The sequence below is a fragment of the Emydura macquarii genome, unplaced genomic scaffold (assembly GCF_026122565.2).
Source record: "Emydura macquarii macquarii isolate MOO-44397 ecotype Brisbane River unplaced genomic scaffold, CSIRO-AGI_Emac_v2 contig_212, whole genome shotgun sequence".
NCBI lineage: Eukaryota > Metazoa > Chordata > Testudines > Chelidae > Emydura > Emydura macquarii.
The window spans coordinates 3,207,476-3,227,285 of NW_027130349.1; the positions used below are offsets into that span (position 1 = coordinate 3,207,476).

At 43.0% G+C, this 19,810-nt stretch overlaps 1 protein-coding gene across 3 annotated transcripts in view; it reads right to left on the minus strand.

The window, feature by feature from the left end:
- TAF4B (TATA-box binding protein associated factor 4b) overlaps positions 1 to 19,810 on the minus strand; it is a 123,747-nt gene that overhangs the window by 26,123 nt on the left and 77,814 nt on the right. For 2 of the 3 annotated variants that reach the window (XM_067546385.1, XM_067546388.1), the window contains exon 14: positions 8,028 to 8,147. In XM_067546385.1, coding sequence (XP_067402486.1) covers positions 8,028 to 8,147 — 120 coding nt within the window. Of the gene's footprint in view, positions 1 to 8,027; positions 8,148 to 19,616; positions 19,671 to 19,810 lie in introns of those variants that run through there. The other variant, XM_067546404.1, reaches the window with a different exon arrangement.

The window sequence follows — 19,810 nt, forward strand, 5'->3', positions numbered from 1 at the left end:
CTTCAGCATAACTCGGCTTTCCCAAGGGAACCCCATCCTATACTTGTTTTCTCAAAAAACAGACGTGCTAGTGAGTTCTATGGGGCTTACTCCAAAATTAAGCGCACTTTAACAAAAGCAGGAAAACTCGTATTTCTGTTTCAGTCTATGAATAAAAATGACAGTGGGAGTGGGGAAGATGAGAGCTAGTTGTAGAAGTTATGGACAGCATATATTTAGTGTTGTGATGACTTGTCTGTTAGAGTTAATAACATTTGAAATTTTAAAAAAATTAGAGTTTAAGGACAGCCGTCAGCCGGCAACTAGGAGACTGCTGCAATTGCAAATGTGAAACATTTATGTGACATTTAAGATTTAGTTTAATAAGATATAAGTGCTATTGTGTTTGTTTGTGTGATTTAGTTCTTACCATTCCTAATGTACTGCTGCTGCATCTGTAGCGTGACACAGGTAATGAGTATTAATGTACTGTTTCCTAAATTAATAAAAATCAAGTTATCTAAAAATTACACAAAGCATACCCTCTTAGATGTTGTAAAATGCTGTACTGAGTTGTAAATTAACATATTGTAGTGATTAGATTTGCACCATTGTTTAAGAAATATGTGAAGAAGTATCAGTGGGAAACTTGATTTAAATCAATGATTTTCTCTTGGTGATTTAAATCAATCCACCCTGCTCTGAAGAGATGGTGTTTGTTGCTTAGAATGTTTTGTCATGTTATCAATGCCTTATGGATGTTCTGCTTCTTGCGATATTAAATGTGAGACTTATTTTCATTTATTCTATATCAAATATTAAGTTCTTTAAAAATCCTCTTAATGCTACATTTTGTTCAGACATCTTGGAACAACGTTTCAGAAATTTCCACAGAAAGACAGAGAAAAGGTTACATTCACAAATATTGAGGATGAAATACAATAAAGCATCAAAAAAGGATTTAGAAAGAATTAGGTATTCAAAGGCCTGGTCTACACCTTATGTGGCGATTTGGTGGCAATCGACGGGAGTTAGGCAAGCTACCCTACGCAGAGTAGCTTGCCTAACTCCCATCAACTGCTGTGCTTCCCTTCTGCGCGCCGTCTTCACTGCACTGCGCCAACGGGAACCATGTTCCTGTCGATGCAGCGCTATGCCACTTGACGGGGTGGATTAACAGCATCTACTTCTGGATCAATTGAGTGGGTCTTCACTGACTGCTCAATCAATCCAGATAGGTCGATCTAATGGTGGTACTTTTTCTGTGGCTGCTTTGAGCTGGGTTCCTTCACCTTATTGTTCTGGGGGCAGGATGGCAATCCAGGACTGGAGTCTCCTACTTTCTAGGTCTCCCTCCTTTACTTCTCGAGTTTGATTCTTTCGGACCTGGAAGGAGACTGCTCACTTACTTTAGTTCCCTAACTAAGAGCAGTCTCTTGTCATAGGCTGAGCTAAGAAGGGCCTGGAGGGTGGAAGTCTCCACTATCTTGACCAAATTGCAAAAAGCAAATTAGGCTGGTAAGTGGAAAGATATAGGTTTTTTCCAAGTATGTCTCAGCTTGCAATCGTACAATCACAGAAGTGTAGGATTGGAAGGGACCTCAAGAAGTCATCTAGTTAAGTCCCCTGCACTCCAGGCAGGACTATGTAAAAACTAGTCCATTCCTAACAGGTGTTTGTCTAACCTGTTCTTACAAACCTCCACAAAGTTCCCTGGGCAACTTGTTCCAGTGTTTAAACTACTCTGACAGTTAAAAAGTTTTTCCTAACAGTCCAACCTAAATCACCCGTGGTGCAATTTAAGCCCATTGCTTCTTGTCCTATCGTCAGATTAAACAAGAACAATTTTTCTCCCTCCTCCTTGTAACAACCTTTTATGTACTTAAACTGTTGTCCCTCTCAGTCTTCTCTTCTCCAACTAAACAAACCCATTTTTTTCAGTCTTTCCTCATAGGTCATGTTTTCTAGACTTTAAATCATCTTGGTTGCTCCTCTCTGGACTTTGTCCACATCTTTCCTGAAATGTGGCACCCAGAACTGGACAAAATACTCCAGTGGAGGCCTTAACAGCACAGAATAGAATGGAAGAATTATTTTTTGTCTTGCTTACAATACTCCTGCTAATACATCCCAAAATGATGTTCACTTTTTTGGCAATAGAGTCAACACTGTTGACTCACTTGTGATCCACTATAACCCACAGATCCCTATCTGCAGTACTCCTTCCTAGGCAATCATTTCCCATTTTGCATGTGTGCAATTGATTACTCCTTCCTAAGGCTTGGTCTACACTGCCGCCAAAATTCGGTGGCAGTCGATGGGAGTTACGCAAACTGTGCAGAGTAGCTTGTGTAACTCCCGTTGACTTCGTAACTTCCCTTTTGCGCTCTGTCTCTACTGTGCTGCGCCGACGGAAAATGTGTATCTGTCAACGCAGTGCTACGCTTTTGGGGGAGGTGGTTTTATTGAATTGACTTCTGGATCGATTGAACGGGTCTTCGTTTCCACTCAATCAATCCAGATAGATCAATCTGATGGCGGCGAATTTGTCACTGTCAGTGTAGACATACCCTAAGTGGAGTACTTTGCCCCTGTCCTTATTGACTTTCATCTTTATTTCAGACCATTTCTCTTGTTAGTTCAGATCATTTTGAATTTTAATCTTATCCTCCAAAGCAGGTGCAACCTCTCCCACTTTGGTATTGTCTGCAAACTTTATATGTATACTCTCTCTGCTATTATCTAAATCATTGAAGATATTGAACAGAACTGATCCCAGGACTGATCAGTGAGAGACCTCACTCCATATGCCCTTCCAGCTTGACTGTGAACCACGGATAACTACTTTCTGGGAATGGTTTTCTAACCAGTTATGCACCCACCTTATAATAGCTCCACCTAGGTTGTATTTCCCTAGTTTAAGGAGGTCATGAAAGACAGTCAATAGCCTTACTAAAGTCAAGATACACCACATCGACTGCTTCCCCCCAGCCACAAGGCTTGTTACCCTATCAAAGAAAGCTATTCAGTTGCTTTGACACGATTTGTTCTTGAGAGATCCATACTGACTGTTACTTATCACCTTATTATCTTCTAGGTGTTTGCAAACTGATTGCTTGATTTGCTCTATTATCTTTCTGGGTACTGAAGTTAAGCTGACTGATCCACAATTCCCTGGATTGTCCTTATTCTCCTTCATATAGATTGGTATATTTGCCCTCTTCAAGTCCTCTGGGATCTCTCCCATCTTCCATGATTTTTCAGAGAAAATTGCTAATAGCTCAGGTATCTCCTCAGTTAGCTACTTGAGTATTCTAGAATGCATTTCATCAGGCATTGCTGACTTGAAGACAACTAACTTATCTAAGTAATTTTTAACTTGTTCTTTCCCTATTTTAGCCTCAGATCCTACCTCACTTTCACTGGTGTTCACTGTTAGACGTCCATTGTTACTAGCCTTTCGGTGAAAATTGAAACAAAAGAGACATTTAGCACTTCTGCCATTTCCACATCTTCTGTTATTGTCTTCTCCCTCCTCCCCGCACTGAGTAATGGACTTAACCTCTCGGTCTTCCTCTTGCTTCTAATGTATTTGCAGAAAGTTTTCTTGTTACCATTTATGTCTCTAGCTAGTTTAATCTTGTTTTGTGTGTCTTGGCCTTTCTAATTTTGTCTCTATTCGCTTGTTTTGTTTGGTTATATTCATCCTTTGTAATTTGACCTAGTTTCCACTTTCTGTAGGACTGAAATTCAGATCATTGAAGATCTCCTGGTTAAGCCAGGGCAGTTTGCCATATTTCCTATTTTTGCTGCGAAGTGAGATAGTTTGCTCTTGTGCCCTTAATGTCTCCTTGAAAAACTGCCAACTCTCTCAAACTGATTTTCCTGTTAGACTTGCTTCTCATGGGATCTTACCTACCAACTCCTTGAATTTGCGAAAATCTGCCTTCTTGAAACCCATTATCTTTATTCTACTATTTTCCCTTCTACCATTCCTTAGAATCATGAACCCTACCATTTCATGATCACTTTCACCCAAGCTACCTTTCACTTTCCACTCTCAACCAGTTTCTTCCTATATGTCAAATTTAGAACAGCCTCTCCCCTAATTGCTTTCTGCACCTTCTTAAATAAAAATTGCCTCTAATGCATTCCAAGAATTTGTGGGATAATCTGTGCCCTGCCCTATCATTTTCCCAACTGATGTCTGAATAGTTGAAGTCTCCCATCACCATCATGTCCTGTGCTTTGGACGATTTTTGTTGTTTTAAAAAAAGCTGCATGCACCTCTTCATGGTTAGGTGGTCTATAGTAGATGCCTACCATGACATAGTCTTTGAGTTGTTTAACCCCTTTTACACTTACCCAGAGACTTTCAAAGTTGTCTCCTATTTCCATCTCAACCTCAGTCCAAATAGATACATCTTTGATATATATATGAGGCAACAACTCCTCCCCATTTTTCCCTACCCATCTTTCCTGTGCAAACTGTACCCTTCTGTACCAATAGTCCAGTCATGTGTATTATCCCACCAGTCCTCTGAGATGCCAACTATGTTGTAATTGTGTTTATTCACTAGTATTTCTAGTTCTCCCCACAGAATTCAAACCTCTTCCCAGGTCTCCAATGTTTTTGACTTACCTGTGGGCTTGTCTCCTGTCCCCATCGAACCTAGTTTAAAGTCCTCCTCACTAGGTTAGCCAGTCTGTATCCAAATATGCTCCCCCCCTTCCTCTGTGGGCACCATCTCTGCTTAGCACTCCTTCCCAGAATAGCATCATGTGGTCCAGGAAACTGAAGCCTTCCTGGCCACACGTTCTGCGCAGCCAGGCATTCACCTCCTGTTTCTGCCTGGTCCCTACCCTTGACCAGAAGGATGGACAAGACCACCACTTGCGCCCCTGACTCCTTCACCCTTACTCCCAGGCTATGGGAGTCACTTCTGATCCGCTCAGGGTCATACCTTGCAGTGTCATTAGTGCCCACAGGGGTGAGCAGCATGGGGTAGTGGTCAGAAGGCCACATGATCCTCGACAATCCCTCCGTAACATCTCAGATATGGACCCCTGGCAGGCAGCACACTGCCTGGGCCGCCATGTCAGGCCAACAGACAGGATGTCTCTGTCTCCCTCAGAACAGAGTCACCAACCACCACTACTCTATATTTCCTCCTCGTGGTGGGTGTGCTGGCTGCAATCCTCCTAGCCTTGGAAGTACAGAGCTTCTCCTCCGCCACCTTTGGGGGCGATTCCTCATCCATCATTGCCAGGGCAGCATGACAGTTGTTCACCACTATGGTCAGTGGGTTGGGAGGAGGGGTAGAGCACTGCCTGCCACCAGAAGCAGCCAGTGTCCTCTGTGACAGAGCCATATCCACCTCTTCCAGTGGTGGGACAGCAGTCCTCTCTAGCTGGATAGCTTCCTTAGCCTTGGACACCTCCATGTGAATACTCTCTAGTTCCTAGTGTACACGGATGCTCCTCAGCCTAGCCACCTCCGGCTGTAGCTCTCCCACCTGCTTCCTGAGAGATTCCCCCAGCAGACACCTTTCACACTGCACGGTCTCCCCAGCCTGGCTTTCTGTGAAAGGGAAATGCAGGCCACAGTCTCTGCAAATCCACACCAGGATCTGGGTAGAGGGATCCATGGTCAGGTTTTTCTGTCTGGATACAGGTACAGGTGGAGGAGACAGGAGCAGTGTTGGCACAAGTGATGTGGCCCTTCCTAGCTATAGCAAACATATTATGACTCCTACTTATAAACTCCCTCACAGCCTCCTGTTTGTTGTCCCCCATTTGCTAACTCCCCTTGGTTGCTTGGCCTCTGGCTTTTAAGCCTCTCTCTCCCAGGTAGCCCTACCCCCCTATTCTGCATAGGCACCCTCTGAAATAAATATTCTAGGAAACAAGATCATGAGACTTGGGACTGAACTAGAAGATGTTGCATGAGGGCTAAGGAGAGGGAAGGAGGAATGAAAACGTCTTACCCCCTTCATTCTTTTACCCCAACCAACTCCTGCAGAGACAGCTTCTCATAGACAACTGCTCTAACATTCTGATCAAAGGTTGTGTCTGCAGATGTCTGCGTGTTCAATCAATGGTGGGGCCTAGTGAACAAGAAGCGCAAGGAATTCCAAGTGGCATATTTGCAAATTTCATCTACTCATGCTTCCCATTGCCAGACCAAGAGGTGGCCATGACTCTAGATAGTGGCTTTAAGTCTTCTCAGAGAGAAGTTTGGCAGCCTCATAAGTCAGATACCCAACCCAATTCATCTGGCAGGGGTGTATCCTACCACCTTGAGGTCTTCCCTGAACCATGGAAAAGAATGAAAAAGGGGAGCTCTTCTGCTCAAGAGCCCTTCTGAGATGACAGGTGTTGCAGGAAGGGAAAATCTTGAACAAGATTGAAGTAGAAGCTTGGATGGGGAATATCATGGTTAGGAAAGGGATGGGAAGTAAGGATTTTTGACAAAAAAAACTAGGACAGAAGCCAAGGATCATGTTATTATGGGAAAGTCAATACCACAAGACTACAGGACAGCTCACACACTACTCCTTGCCAAAGAGAGCTACTCAAACCACCTCAGGGAGAAGATGTACCAAAAAGAGACCCATACTAGGTACATTTACACTGCATCTCGGAGATGAACTCCCAGCCCAGAAAGACAAATTTGTGCTAGTGGGGCTCTAGCAATCATGCTAAAATAGCATTGACTGTGTGGCTTGGGGTGGAGCTTTGGCTCTCAGGCCTAAGGGTCAGGAGAGGTGAGAGCCTGAACTGTAAGGGCCATACTGCTGTTTTTAGCATCCTAGCTCGAGCCCCACTATGATGAATTTATCTACCTGTGCTCCCAGCTTCAGCATAGACATACCCACTGAGGTTTATACAAGTCATGTTCCAACTCCCGTGGAGGCACCATGGAGCTCAGAGCAGAGAAAGCATCCTCAGATAATTTGATGCCATGGGAGGGGTGTCTCACACCTCTACTGCGCAAGCAAGGGCTCTAGTGCAGAGATTAGGCTTTCAATCAAAGCCAGCTGCTGGAAATTTAAGAAAGCCGAGATTCTGGTGCAACTGACAGTCTCTGCCCTACATAAAGTGAACTGTCCACACCCCAAAACAGAAGACTCTTTCCAGGGGTTAAGCATGGTCAAGGCCACCTTATTGGAGATTCCAGATTCCTTCAGGAGCACCCTACCATAAACCAGGCTAAAGGATTTTGGCCTGATCTACAGAGATTTTGTATGGGTATAACTACATTGGTTAGAGGTGTGATTTTGTAAGGAAACTGCGGTACAACCCCTAGTATGGATGCAGGTACCTTATACTGGTATTGCTTAATTCCCTTCCTGTTCCACTGGGTAAGGAGGACATTACTTGAATCCACTTTGCATACTAAGCTCCCTCAGTTCATCTAGGAGATTAAAAGCAGATGCCTCTCTCTCCAATTTCTTGTGGGCAAAGGAGGCTGGTTTTGTGTTTCAGAGATCACCTAAACTGCTGTTTGTCCCTGGGGGTGAGCTCTCTCTTCCCCTTTAGGGAAGGTAGGCAGCCAGTTGTCTATCACAGCCCCAGAAACAGCTATTCTGCTGTCTACCACCACTGAGGTTGTGGAGATTCCTCTCAGAAATTGCATCATTCTTTTGATTTTTATCTTGTAAATACAGCACTCCTTTTATACAGCATGCCCATCAATACATGTGATTAATAGTCATATTCAACTAATTTCGGCTAACCAAAAATAAAGCTTTAGTATTTCTTTCGTTATTGAATACTTATTTTTCCTACAATATTCAAACAAGCCTCAGGGAGGGCTCCCCTCCTTTTCTCTAAAAGGTATAGAAGATAGACTCATAGACTTTAAGGTCAGAAGAACCAATATGATCTTCTAGTTTGACCTCCTGCACAACACAGGCCACAGAACCTCACCCATCCACTCCTGTAATAGACCCCTAACCTATGACTGAGTTATTCAAGTCCTCAAATCAATAAATTAATTAAATTTAGTATAAAATAGAACACACACACGCAAACCATTTCAATACCTCAAGCCCAGATCCAAGGTTTGGTGAATCCAGTGGTCTTTTCTTCCTTGGTCCAATGGCTGCCAAAGCTGTGAGATTGGCTTCTCTTTGTTGCATCTGTGCCAGCTCCAACTGCTGTATCTAATTACAAAAAAAGGAAAGTATAGGATATATGGTATAATGAAGGGCCAGCTCTGTTCATCCATCTTCAGCTATCTAATCTGCCTTTTATATAGCTTATAAAAAAATCTACATCATACATGAGGACTAGGTCTTTTCAGAATTTACAATTCCAAGAGTTAGATCCACCACATTGTTAGTTATTTTAGGAACACAGCAAATGCTAACCCCACTGCATATGCCATGGCATTGTCCTGAGATTCACATGTTTTGGGAACACAGCACCTAGATCAACATTATTAGAGATATTCCTGTTCCTCAGCTTCAGTGAATTTTGCTATTTATTGATTAGTGAGACAAGAAAAGTTTTGGCTCAGATCCAGTTTAAATGGCCAAAAATCAACATTTTGAGAGTTGAAGTTTCTCAATATTGAGAGCTGGTCATACTATACTCAATTTCACAGGTTGTTTCCATCTGAGTAAGCAAGAGAAATTCTGAAACATGATCTGTATTGCTTGACATTCATTTCGAATTCAATTATCTGAAGCTGTTTTGTGAACCAAGGCGTACCCTGACACTAGTCAATGTCATGAGGACAGAATAGTTGGTTCACAGGAATTTTCAGATGACTGAGGTTTAATAGCATGCATATAGCACTTCAACTCTCTCATTTGTCAACTGTTTTTTCAAACCATTTGGACTTTTTTTTGGAGTTTGTATTTGACATGTCTAACCCTGAAGGTATTTATTTTCACTTGTTCATACGGAAAGAATTCCCTCAAAATAAATCAAGACTTTACAGAACAGATTCCATGATTAGCTGGTTGGATTAGTTTTGTCAAAATGAAGACTAACAAGGTTTTTAAAAATCCCCAGGAGTTTTTAAAAATAAAACAAAGTTCATTTAACAGGGCAAATACTGCTGCTTCCCAAGTATCTTGGGATATTCTTAAATGGTCTATAGCATGGTGGAATGACTCAAGAAAACAGAGGGAGTATTTTTTTCCCTGAAGGAATCCGTTTATAGCAAAAAGGCAAAAAGCAGAAAGGAAATAATTCTCCAGCTCAGGGTTCAAAACTTTTCCTGACTGTGAACCCCATACATTTGGAGTTTTAGACATGTGTCAGCTACAGTTTTTTAATATCAAAATGGCAAGACTTCCTTTCAATGCTGAATGCCTTACAAAGTTTTTGACAGCTCAGTTCAACCACTGCATGCAAGGAAAGAAGTTTTACTTTTTCTCATCTCACAAAATTTCACCGGAACTTTCTGTACTCCACTCAGATTTTGCTGTCTAACTACAAAAAAGAGCATTTACTGAGCTTGCAGCACAGATGAACACTTTCACTTTCCCCCTCCCCCTCCCCACTTCTCTAACTTTAATATCCTGGGAGCTTAGTGTGCCAACAAAAGCGGACATCTGAATTGGCAGCCAAATATTGTTCTTATTAGTCATTTATACCTTTTCAGGTAGGACTAAAGTGATCTACAACAGAAAAAAGGAAATATTATTCACCCTGTGCAGTAACTGTAGTTCAAGATACGTTCCCCTATGGATGCGCCATTTCAAGGTCTCAAGAAGTGCATGTGTCCATGATCAGAGATTTCTACATAGGAGTACCCATTTGGCCTGCACACGTGCTTTATGCTTCCTCATAGCAGACACTGAGGCTATACAGGGTGCACAGACAAACTGCTCCCAGTTCCTTTTCTACTCAGTCGTTCCCTATGGTACATCTGAAGCAGAATGAAAGAAGGTGCGTAGTGAAGCATCCATTGGACACATCTTACAGAACCACAGCTGCTGCATAGGGTAAGTAACATTTCCTTCACCTTCAAGTAGTGTCCCTATAGGTGTTCCACTTCAGGCAACTTCGAAGCAACATACCAAGGAGGAAGGGGCTTCAGATCAGGGTCCAGAACTGAAGACAATGCTGCAGAGTCAAGTGCCACATCAAATCTGAAGGCATGATGCAGGGCATAATGCTTTGAAAACATATGGACTGAAGTCTACATAGTGGCACTACATATCTCAGATATGAACATCCTTCAAAAATACCATAGATGTTGCCTGCAATCTGGCTGAATGTGCTCTCGCCTGGAGAGGGGAGCGGGTGCTGAGCACTTGCAAACTCATAACAGGTACCAATACTTTCAAAACAGATATCAGGTCGTCTTTGAGCAGAAATAGGAGCCCCCTTAGATCCATGTGGCGAAGGATATGAAGAGTCTAGGAAGTTTCCTCAACTGTTTAGTCCTATTCAAAGTAAAAAGCCCTTCTAGCATCTAGGTTATGGAAATAGGATTCCAGTGGAGAACTGAGGTTTTGGGAAAAAGTAGATTGGTTAAGATGAAAATCCAAGGTAACCAACCTTGGGAAGGAATCTAAGATATGGACACAGATAGACCTTATTAAAAAACATGGTAAAGGAGGGGGATCTGCCATTAAGACTCCAATCTCTCTCTCTCCAACCCCATGGGCCAATATAATGGCCACGACAGTGGCCATTTTACAGATAATGGATGTAGGGAGCAAGTTGCCATTGGCTAAAATGAAGGTCTTGTGAGGTGGTTGAGGACTAGGCTGAGGTCCCACAATGGAATAGGGTGTCTAACGTGGGGGGAAGAGATTCCTCAGACACTTAATAAATCTGGACGATACCAGGGAGTAAAAGTGAAGAATCCCTCGACCTGGAGATGAAAGGCTGATATAGCAGGTGGATCTTGACCAAACTGATGGATAACCTGGATGTCTTCAAATCCAGCAAGTAATCTAGGATGCAGGAAAGGGGAACCAATTCAGGCTGGAAATAAAGACAACCACACCAGTGAATGAATCTCTTCCATTTCCACAGATAAGTATGCACATTGATCTTGATCTGCTGTTTAACACCTGCCGCACCTCCAAAGAGCAGGAAATTTATATTCAAGAATAATCCAGGAACCACGTCTTGAGGTATAGAACCACCACATTAGGGTGAAGCACATGACCCACCTCCTGAGACAGGAGATGAGGAATGGTCAGGATCTTGATTAGCAATTGGACACAGAGCTGAAGTAGGTAAGGGTACCAAGCTTTCCTCAGTCAAGTAGGTAATATAACTCTGGCCTTGTCCTGCCTGATCTTATTCATCACCCTTACAATTAAGGGTGTTGAGGGGGAAGGGGGGAAGGTATTGAATGGACTCCTCTTTCACAGTAGAAGGAAGGCATATCCCAGGGACTGCTGCCTCAGACCCTCCCTTGAACAGAAGAGCTGACTTCCTGTTCTTGGAGACGGCAAAACACAAATCAATCTCTGGCCCTCCCCATCTGTGGAATATGCCTTGAAGGATCTGAGTGGCTAGCTCCCATTCACAGTTGTGGGAGAAGTTTCTGCTGAGGCCATCGGCAGGGGTGTTCCAGATGCCTGGAAGGTAGACTGCTGAAGTCTAGCTACAGTTGGTTATGCACCAGTTCCAGAGCTTTATAGCTTCAGTGCGCAAGGAAAGGGATCTTGCTCCTCCTTGTTGAGATAAAAACATGCAGGACATGTTGTCTGGCATGATTCTGATAGTTTTGTCCTGATGAAGGGCAGGAAATGGAGGCAAGCATTCCTGGCATCCCTGATTAAGGTTGATTTGGAGACCACTTTCATGGACTGTCCACCTGCCCTGAACTGAAGAGTATCAAGGTGGGGTCCCTTCACTAACAGGGAAGCGTCAGTTGTTAGAGTCACTGATGTGGTTGGTTGGCAGAAAGGGATGCCTGCACAGTCATGGAGTTGATCCTTCCACCAGGTTAGAGAGTTATTCATGTATAAGGGGACCATCACCCACCTGTTCAGGTGCATCTGGTCATATCACGTTATTCCTATTTTCTTGTTAAATGTAAATTGTAATGAATTTGTTCAGAATTTCTTGAATTTTGCATGCTTTGTTTCCACTTTCAGTAGCATTGAGTAACATTTTCAAGAGTGCATAACAGAGTTAGGTGTTTATTACCAGTAAAGTTTTGCAATTGCTTAAGTTACCTACAGCTGCCTCAGTTATATAGAGCTGTTTTACATAAAAATGTAGTATTTGTGATGTGTGTTTTGGAAAGAACATTTTTAAAAATAAGAAGTAGACTTAGACATAGAAAATAGTTTCTGAAGTCAAGAATAACTTACTCTAAGCTGGAGATCAGAAAACAATTTAGATCAAAGTAACTAAACTGAACCTTCACTTAGAACTTCAGCCAAACCTCAAGGTTTGAAAAAAATTCAAATAAAAATGAAAAATAAAGTTTAACCACATCCTGGATTCATTAAAAGCAGTAAAAGCCGAGGTTCTTTGAAGGGGAGGAGTCACTGGACCCAGGACACAACTAAGTGCGTTGGACAACTAATGAAAAAAGGAGCGGATGTGGGGGTCACAGGTTTAAATGAAGGGAACCAAAAGGGGACACCAAGCAGAGAACCCCGGACAGTGCCCACTGCTCCCGGAAAGTGTCAAGGGAGTCAGCAGACGCTGCCCAGAGGAACTCTGCCCAGATGCGTGTACAGACCAGAGGAACGCAAGCAGGTCCCACAGTCGCAGAGCGCCCCCCCAGCCAACCTCTTCTCCCTGGTCTTGTAGATGGCCATTTTGGCCAGGGCTAGGAGGAGTTTGACGAGGCGGTCCCGTGACCTTGTGGGGCCATGGATGGGGTGTGCATAGATGAACAGGTGCGGGGAGTGTAGCAAGGCGCTGTGGCCTTCCTTGGAGCCTGGGCCTGAGGACAAGCTGCAACCCCCCCCACTGGGCAGATCAAGGCCCTGCAGGCTGAATACACTGGGAGAAAAGGGGCAGAGCCAGGACAGGAGAGGCCAGTATAAAAGGCCGGCCTAGCAGCTCAGTTCAGGGGAAGCTGCCGCTGGAGACAGACATGTTTTCCCCGAGGCTGAGGTCTGAGCCTGACCTAGGCCCTGCAGCTGTGCAGAGCAACCGCTCCACTGACCAGAGCCTTCAAGGCCTGCCTGGGCTGCCAGGCCCTAGCGGCTGGAGAGGGCTGCCGGGCTCTAGTGGCTGGGAGCAGTTACCCGAGACCGCTGGGTGGGAGAAACCCCCCGAGGCCGGCCCTGACCTAGAGGAGCTGCCCGACATCGGGGACCCACAAAAGCGGACTGAGCCAGGTGTGCCGGAGGAACCCCTGGGATCCTGCGACCTGGACGGGCTGCCCTCTGCTGACAACCCTGAGGAGTTCCCGGACCTGCCACCAGTCAATGGTGAGGGACTCATGGGATTCCTGCTCGCCATCTACCCCAGCGACCCAGAGGGAGACACTTGGATGCAGGTACCCGGGGACTGGGTGGGAGGAAGTAGCCCAGGGACAGCTGACTAAAGAGTGGCTGAGGCAGTGGCCAAACCAGTCAGCGTGTTGCAGCTGGAGCCCTGCTGACTCAGTGGCAAACCATTTTGCCACTGGTAGGGCCCTGGGCTGGGACGCAGTAGAGTTGGGTGGGCCTGCGCCCCCCTTGTCCCCTTCCCTAACCACCCCGGGAGTGCTTGGCTCCTCTGAACCCACCTGCCAGAGGATACCAAGCTTACCAGCCCCGCCCTGCTCGAGGGCCAGGGGCTAGACTGCTTGCTAGCCCACCTGTTGGAAGGCTGGGGCTATAGATTCCTTATCAGCCCTGCCCCACTGGGAGCTGGGGCTGAAGACTTGTAATTGTCACTGGGCCCGAGGAAGGGTAGCGATGCCCCGGCTGGACTGTGCCACCAGCCTACAGGGAGAAATGGAACATGTTTTAGAGCAGAGCATAAAGCAGAGTCAGAACTCCCTTTGGGTGGTAAAGACTCAGAAGAAGAAGTGTATGTGGAAGCTACAGAAGAAGCTGCTGCCTGGCTGAAGGGTTTCTTGGGCTACCAGACTTCCACTTGAAATGGGCAGAAATCAACAGCTCTGAATGAGGAAGAGGTGGTATTCCAGATAAGATGTGGATTTGGGAGGAGAAGGTTAAGAGATGTCCTCTATTTTCATTCTCCACTACCTTCCGTCCCTCCCTCCCCCCTTCTAGACATATCCCAGATACCTCTCAAAATACAGACATCATGTTAACCTTTTGAAATGTCTGTAAATCTTTTAAAATGCAGGAAGTTGCAGCTAATATTTCAAATATTTTCCATGGACCCTCTATTTTTGTATCAACAGATCCTCTTCCTATTCCATTTCAATCAGGATGAAGCATGTGCCCTTACCCAGCTCCACACCCTGAACACTTATTCTCCATAGACCATAAAACAAAGCATATGAATGCCTTTGAAATTCTCTCTTCATCTTGTTTTATCTCACTACCAAGATGGATGCAATGATGCATCACCAAAATAATGTCAACACGATAGCCACCAAAACTGGCAAGCACCCTCTCCTAGCCTGACCTACACTTTAGCCACTGAAATAGAAGATGTTGCTGACATTCTGCTACTCCATGAAGGACAAGGATTTTGTAAATGCTACTCAAAATTTATGTCCCAAAAACAGCATAAAGGGGACAGTCTTTGGACAAGAATCAAAGCAGAGAATGTTCATGCACATTTTCCTCCCTTGGATTTTTAACTTTCAAGTTATAAGAATTACAGTACAAAGATCCCTAAAATCCTGTACACAAAAATCCAATTGCTGTGAAAATATTGCAAGTTGCAAAATAGTCTTTGTTGCTGCTGGCCTTTGTAATAATAAAAAAAGGTTTTAAAGTCTGGTCTTGCAGCAGTCAGGAACTTCTAGGGTGACAATAACCATTTTAGCTAATCTGACCTGCAGCACAAATAAAAAAAGGTACATTTTAAGTCCTTCCTTACAGTGACATGGCATTTTCAGCACAGCTGTAATCACATAAAATGAAAGGTTTTAAAATTGACCTCTCTTTTCCATTCGGTCCCTCTACCAATAAAAATATTTCCTTTCTAGCTCATGGAAATGGTATTTCTGATTGTATTTCTCATCCTCCACATTTCAATAAAATATGCAAAGCCGCTATCCAATATTAAATAGACTACATTTTTGGTGACAATTCCTTTTAAAAATAATGTTTAACCTATGAGAAGACCAGCAATATTTCAGCTATGATATGCCAGAATGGGGGGGGAAAGCATTTTGGTTTGCTATGCAAAGCATTCCCAAGATTGAGACCTTTGGTCACAATGGTGAGCAGAGCACATTGTTTATTCGTGGTCTTATCAGTCCTAGATCTACTAGCCACCGTTAGGTGACTGACCAAGGAGACAATTTTGTCCTCTATTATTAAATAATAGGCTGGGGTTTTGTTTTGCTAATTACACAAAGCAAAAAGGAGTCCCCATATTACTTGTTCCCCAGGCAAAAAAAGTGTAGTCTTCAGTTTACAAAGGCAGGTAGCATCTTTGTCCTTTTGTTCAGGAGCACCAGAGTAATATGAAGTCACTCCCTTATACCTGACAAAGGTCAATGGGACATGGAAGCTTCACGAAGCTTCCAACCTGTACCCACTAAATAGAAACCTCAGAAGTGGCTTCAAGTCAGACTGCCTTCCAAACATATCCAGGGTCTTATGAGCATGAGTTTGAATTGTTTAATAATTCAAAATAAGATGCTCCGAGGTGGTCACCTTTGTGGTACTTCATGATGAGATTAATCAGAGCCCTATTTCGCACTGGGTGAATGTGGATAGTTATGTGCTAAGTAAGAATGGTTTGTTGTAGTGTCCATGAACATCTGTCTGTAAACAGAAAGGGAAAAAAACTAATCAGTGTACTTTTAGTGGACTGTACTTTTAACTAACTTACACAGAGTGATGTGTATGTGATATGGATTATTAAACTAGGTCATGTTGCCCCAACTGTATAAGAAAAGGAGCTATTTAACTCAATGTGTGTGTTTACAATTATTTTGGTAAGAAGAAAACTTGCATTTTAGTCATACACCTACGGAAAACAAGAATGAAGTTATCTTGGGAAAGTGACAGGGAAGAGGAAGACCATGCTTTCTGGGGATCCACAGAGAAGTTTTACTGTTCTCAAGAGCCTGTTTTTTTCTACACTATCCAACGTTTAGGACAGCAGTCAGGTTCACAGAAGAGGCAAAGTGTATAAGAGCAGACAGGTCTGGCAGAGCAGAGAGTAGACAACAGAACAGCAAATAGGCTAAAGTTATGGGAGGACAAGAGGCAGCACTCTGGCAGATGATACGTATCCTAGAAGAAAGGTCATCCAAATGCTCAATTCTTCATGAGTACAGGACATGACAAAGTACATACAGAAAGTGTGACAACCATACACCATGAAAAATACTCTTCTACACAACAAATAGAAATGGAAAAATCAAGTGCTACGGAACCCTATCATGTGGGCTGAACAGAAGGAGCAATATAAAGAAATTAAACCTTTGCAGTAAGGAGTATGTAACTATTCAGATGTAAACAGAGACAAAGGAGTATGGCACAGTATGGAAAGGAAGTCAAACAAGAAACAATTCTGGGCTTGGTTTGGAGTGATTTAGGAAAAATGACTAGAAAGGTACAGGTGTGGATCAACCAGCAGTACCCATTACCTGGGAGGGTTTAATATTTAGTAAAAGAGGGATAACTTCAGCATACCAAGTTTTAGAAGGACATGGAACGAGATAGACTATATCAAACGATTTAAAGCTTCAGAGGAACTGGCAGAAAAGGAAACTGGGGAGGGCTGAAAGACAAGTTTATGTACGCCCAAGGGTTATGCATGCTATTCAGCAATAAAAATATGTTCAGAGTAATAAAAGCAGTAATGTGGATGAACAAAAATATGTAGAAGGCTTGAGGAAAAAAGGAGATAGACAAAGGCATACGAAAGGGACAAAACAAGGTAGAGCGTTTACAGAATAAAGAGGAAAATATATTATAACACAAAATTGGTAATCACAAGGAGTTTACTCAGATGATCATTTAGTGTTTCCACTAATTTTAAAAGGATTCAATTATCCATTTAAATCTTTCCCATTGCTCTGCATTATCTGTAAATCTTGAAAGTAATTTCTGTATCCAAAATAAACAGCCTAGGTTAAAAAAAGACCATTAAAATTTAAAATTTCAATGGTCTTTTTTTAAACCTAGGTTGTTTATTCTGGATACAGAAATTACTTTCATCTCTCATTTCTTTCTATCTTGCTTCACCTAAAGGCTGGGGATACTAGTTGTTTAAATCCTCCCTCTATCCTTCATGCATCAAGTTTTCAGAAGCTTTTTACCCCTTCTCTTGCACGCTCTTTTATTGCCTTCTACTAAGATACTTACCTATCTCCTGCATTCACTTTTGCTGCATGCTAAGCTTGTTCCTATGTAAAATTTGTATTTTACTTTGCCTCCTCAGGCCCTTACACCAGATCCCAGCAAACCTAACCCATTGAGCACCGGAGTCTTCACATCTCCATTTTTGCAGGCCATTTTCTGACCTGCAGGGTGAACGTCACTGAACGCCACATTCTTTGCAGCAGGAAAGCTGGAATTTTAAGATAGCGAGACTAATGTATTTGCCATCTTCTCTTCCTTGCCTATGATGCAATTTTTCCCTCCACCCCCACTACATCCTTTCTAATCCAAATGTTTTAATTAGTAATACAATTTGTTTCTACTAGCTTTTTTTTTTTTTAATGTAATTTAGAGTTAAATAGAAGACAGCAGACAGTATATGATATGAAGTGGTTTGGTGTGCAGCTCTTAGAAAATGTACTAAATAAAGCTGTATTAAGATTAGTTGTAGATTTAAAAAAAATTTCACAGGCATAGCATCAGTGGCAAAGGAGTCTAAAGTACACACTACATAAGAATTGTCCTACTTGGCCAGATGTCTAAATCCACTATCCCGACAGTGGCCATAACCAGATGTTTCAAAACAAAATGTAAGATGTTACACAAGAACCTGCGCATACAGGAATTTTTCTTCCTGAGTCAGTGGCTGGCTTATGCCCCAATGCACGAGGATTTAGATCCCCTACAGAAAAGAACTTGTCTAATCCTCTTCTGAATCCCACTGAACTCTTGGCCTCAAATATCTTTTTATAATGTCTTCCACAGGTTGATCATGTGTTGCGTATAAAAGTATTTCTTCATCAATAAAGTGGTTTCATTTCCATGTTACAGATCTGCTATTGTTCATAAGTGTAAACTGGAGCACATCACTTACCTGAGCTATACTATTCATATTGTAAACTTCTATCAGGTCATCTCTATACAGTTTTCAGTCTCTTCTCACACAGAAGTTTCTCAGTAGTTATTTGTAGCACTCATTTCTGGACTCCCTCTATTTTTACTATAGATTTTGAGAGACAGGGTGACCAGACTGAAAGCATTATATATCATCATTTGGAATGCTGTTATCATATATTCAGTACTTCTCTTTCTTTTTATATTATAATATTGTTTGCTTTTTTGACTGCTTTTGAGCATTTAGCAGTAGCTTGCATTTAAGCTGTCTGCAAGGATGCAGCTCTCCTTTTCCTAAGGGACTAGTTAACTTAAAGCCAGCAGTATTAATGGTTCTTTCTAGTGTGCTTTACACCTTGCATGATTTTCATCTGCAATCATGCTGTCCAATTACTTACCCTTATTAAGTCCTTCAAATATTTCTTCTCTCATCTTGAGTTACCTAAACTGCCCTTTGCAAGTTCTGCCATCTCACTTTTTACCTCCTTTCACTGATTAAACACACTAAATATTGGTCCCAATACAGAATTTGAGGTATTTCCATTTTTAAAACCTTTTGTTATGTTGAAAGCTATTTATTCCTATTTTCTCACTCTTCACAAGTTTATAATCTAAGGCAGTACTTGATCTCTCAGCCTGTAATTATTTAGGATATGTCTACACTGCAATTAAACATTCGCAGCTGACTCAGGCTCACAGGGCTTCGGCTAAGGGGCTATTTAATTCTGCTGTAGATGTTCTGGCTCAGGCCCAGCCCGAGCTAGGATCCATCCCCCTCACAGGGTCCCAGAGCCGGGGCTCCAGTCTGAGCCTGAACATCTACACTGCAATTAAACAGCCCCTGAGCCTGCATCAGCTGATGTGGGCCAACTGTGGATGTTGAGTTGCAGCGTAGACATACCCTTAGTTTCCTTAACAGCCTTTTATGTGTGACTGACAAAGACTTCTTGATAGTCCCAAAAGACCCTACAGGACTGTCCTTCGGGCTCTTTTAAAAGCTATGTAGAACATTTGCTACCTTCCAGTCCTTCAGGATAGCTGATTTACAGAGTGGCTCAGCAGCTTCATTCCTAAGCTGCTTCAGAACACTATGATATACACCCATGGGGTTATCAGTTCATTCCAGCACCTCCTTTATGGAAAATATGGAAGTATTCGTCCTTTAGGTTGAAGGCAGCATACAGGGATCCAGGGAGCGGACGATGGAGGCCAGGGAGACCATATGGAACTCCAGCTCCTTGAGATATTTGATGCAACGTCGATCCAATATGGGCTGTACACCTCATTTGGCCTTTGGGATTAGAAAGTAACTTTCCCTCTCAGTTGTATGGGAACTTCCTCTAAGGCCCCAACTCCAGGTCAAGAAGTTGCTTATGAGAAGGATCCCTGAAGAGGGACAGCAATAGGTGGGAAGGACAGATCAAAATAAACTGAAGGAAGGGTGTACCCCACTGCAACGGTGCTTAGCACCCACTGGTGTTAGAGCCGCCCACCCTAACTAATTAACTTATCTAAAACTATATATA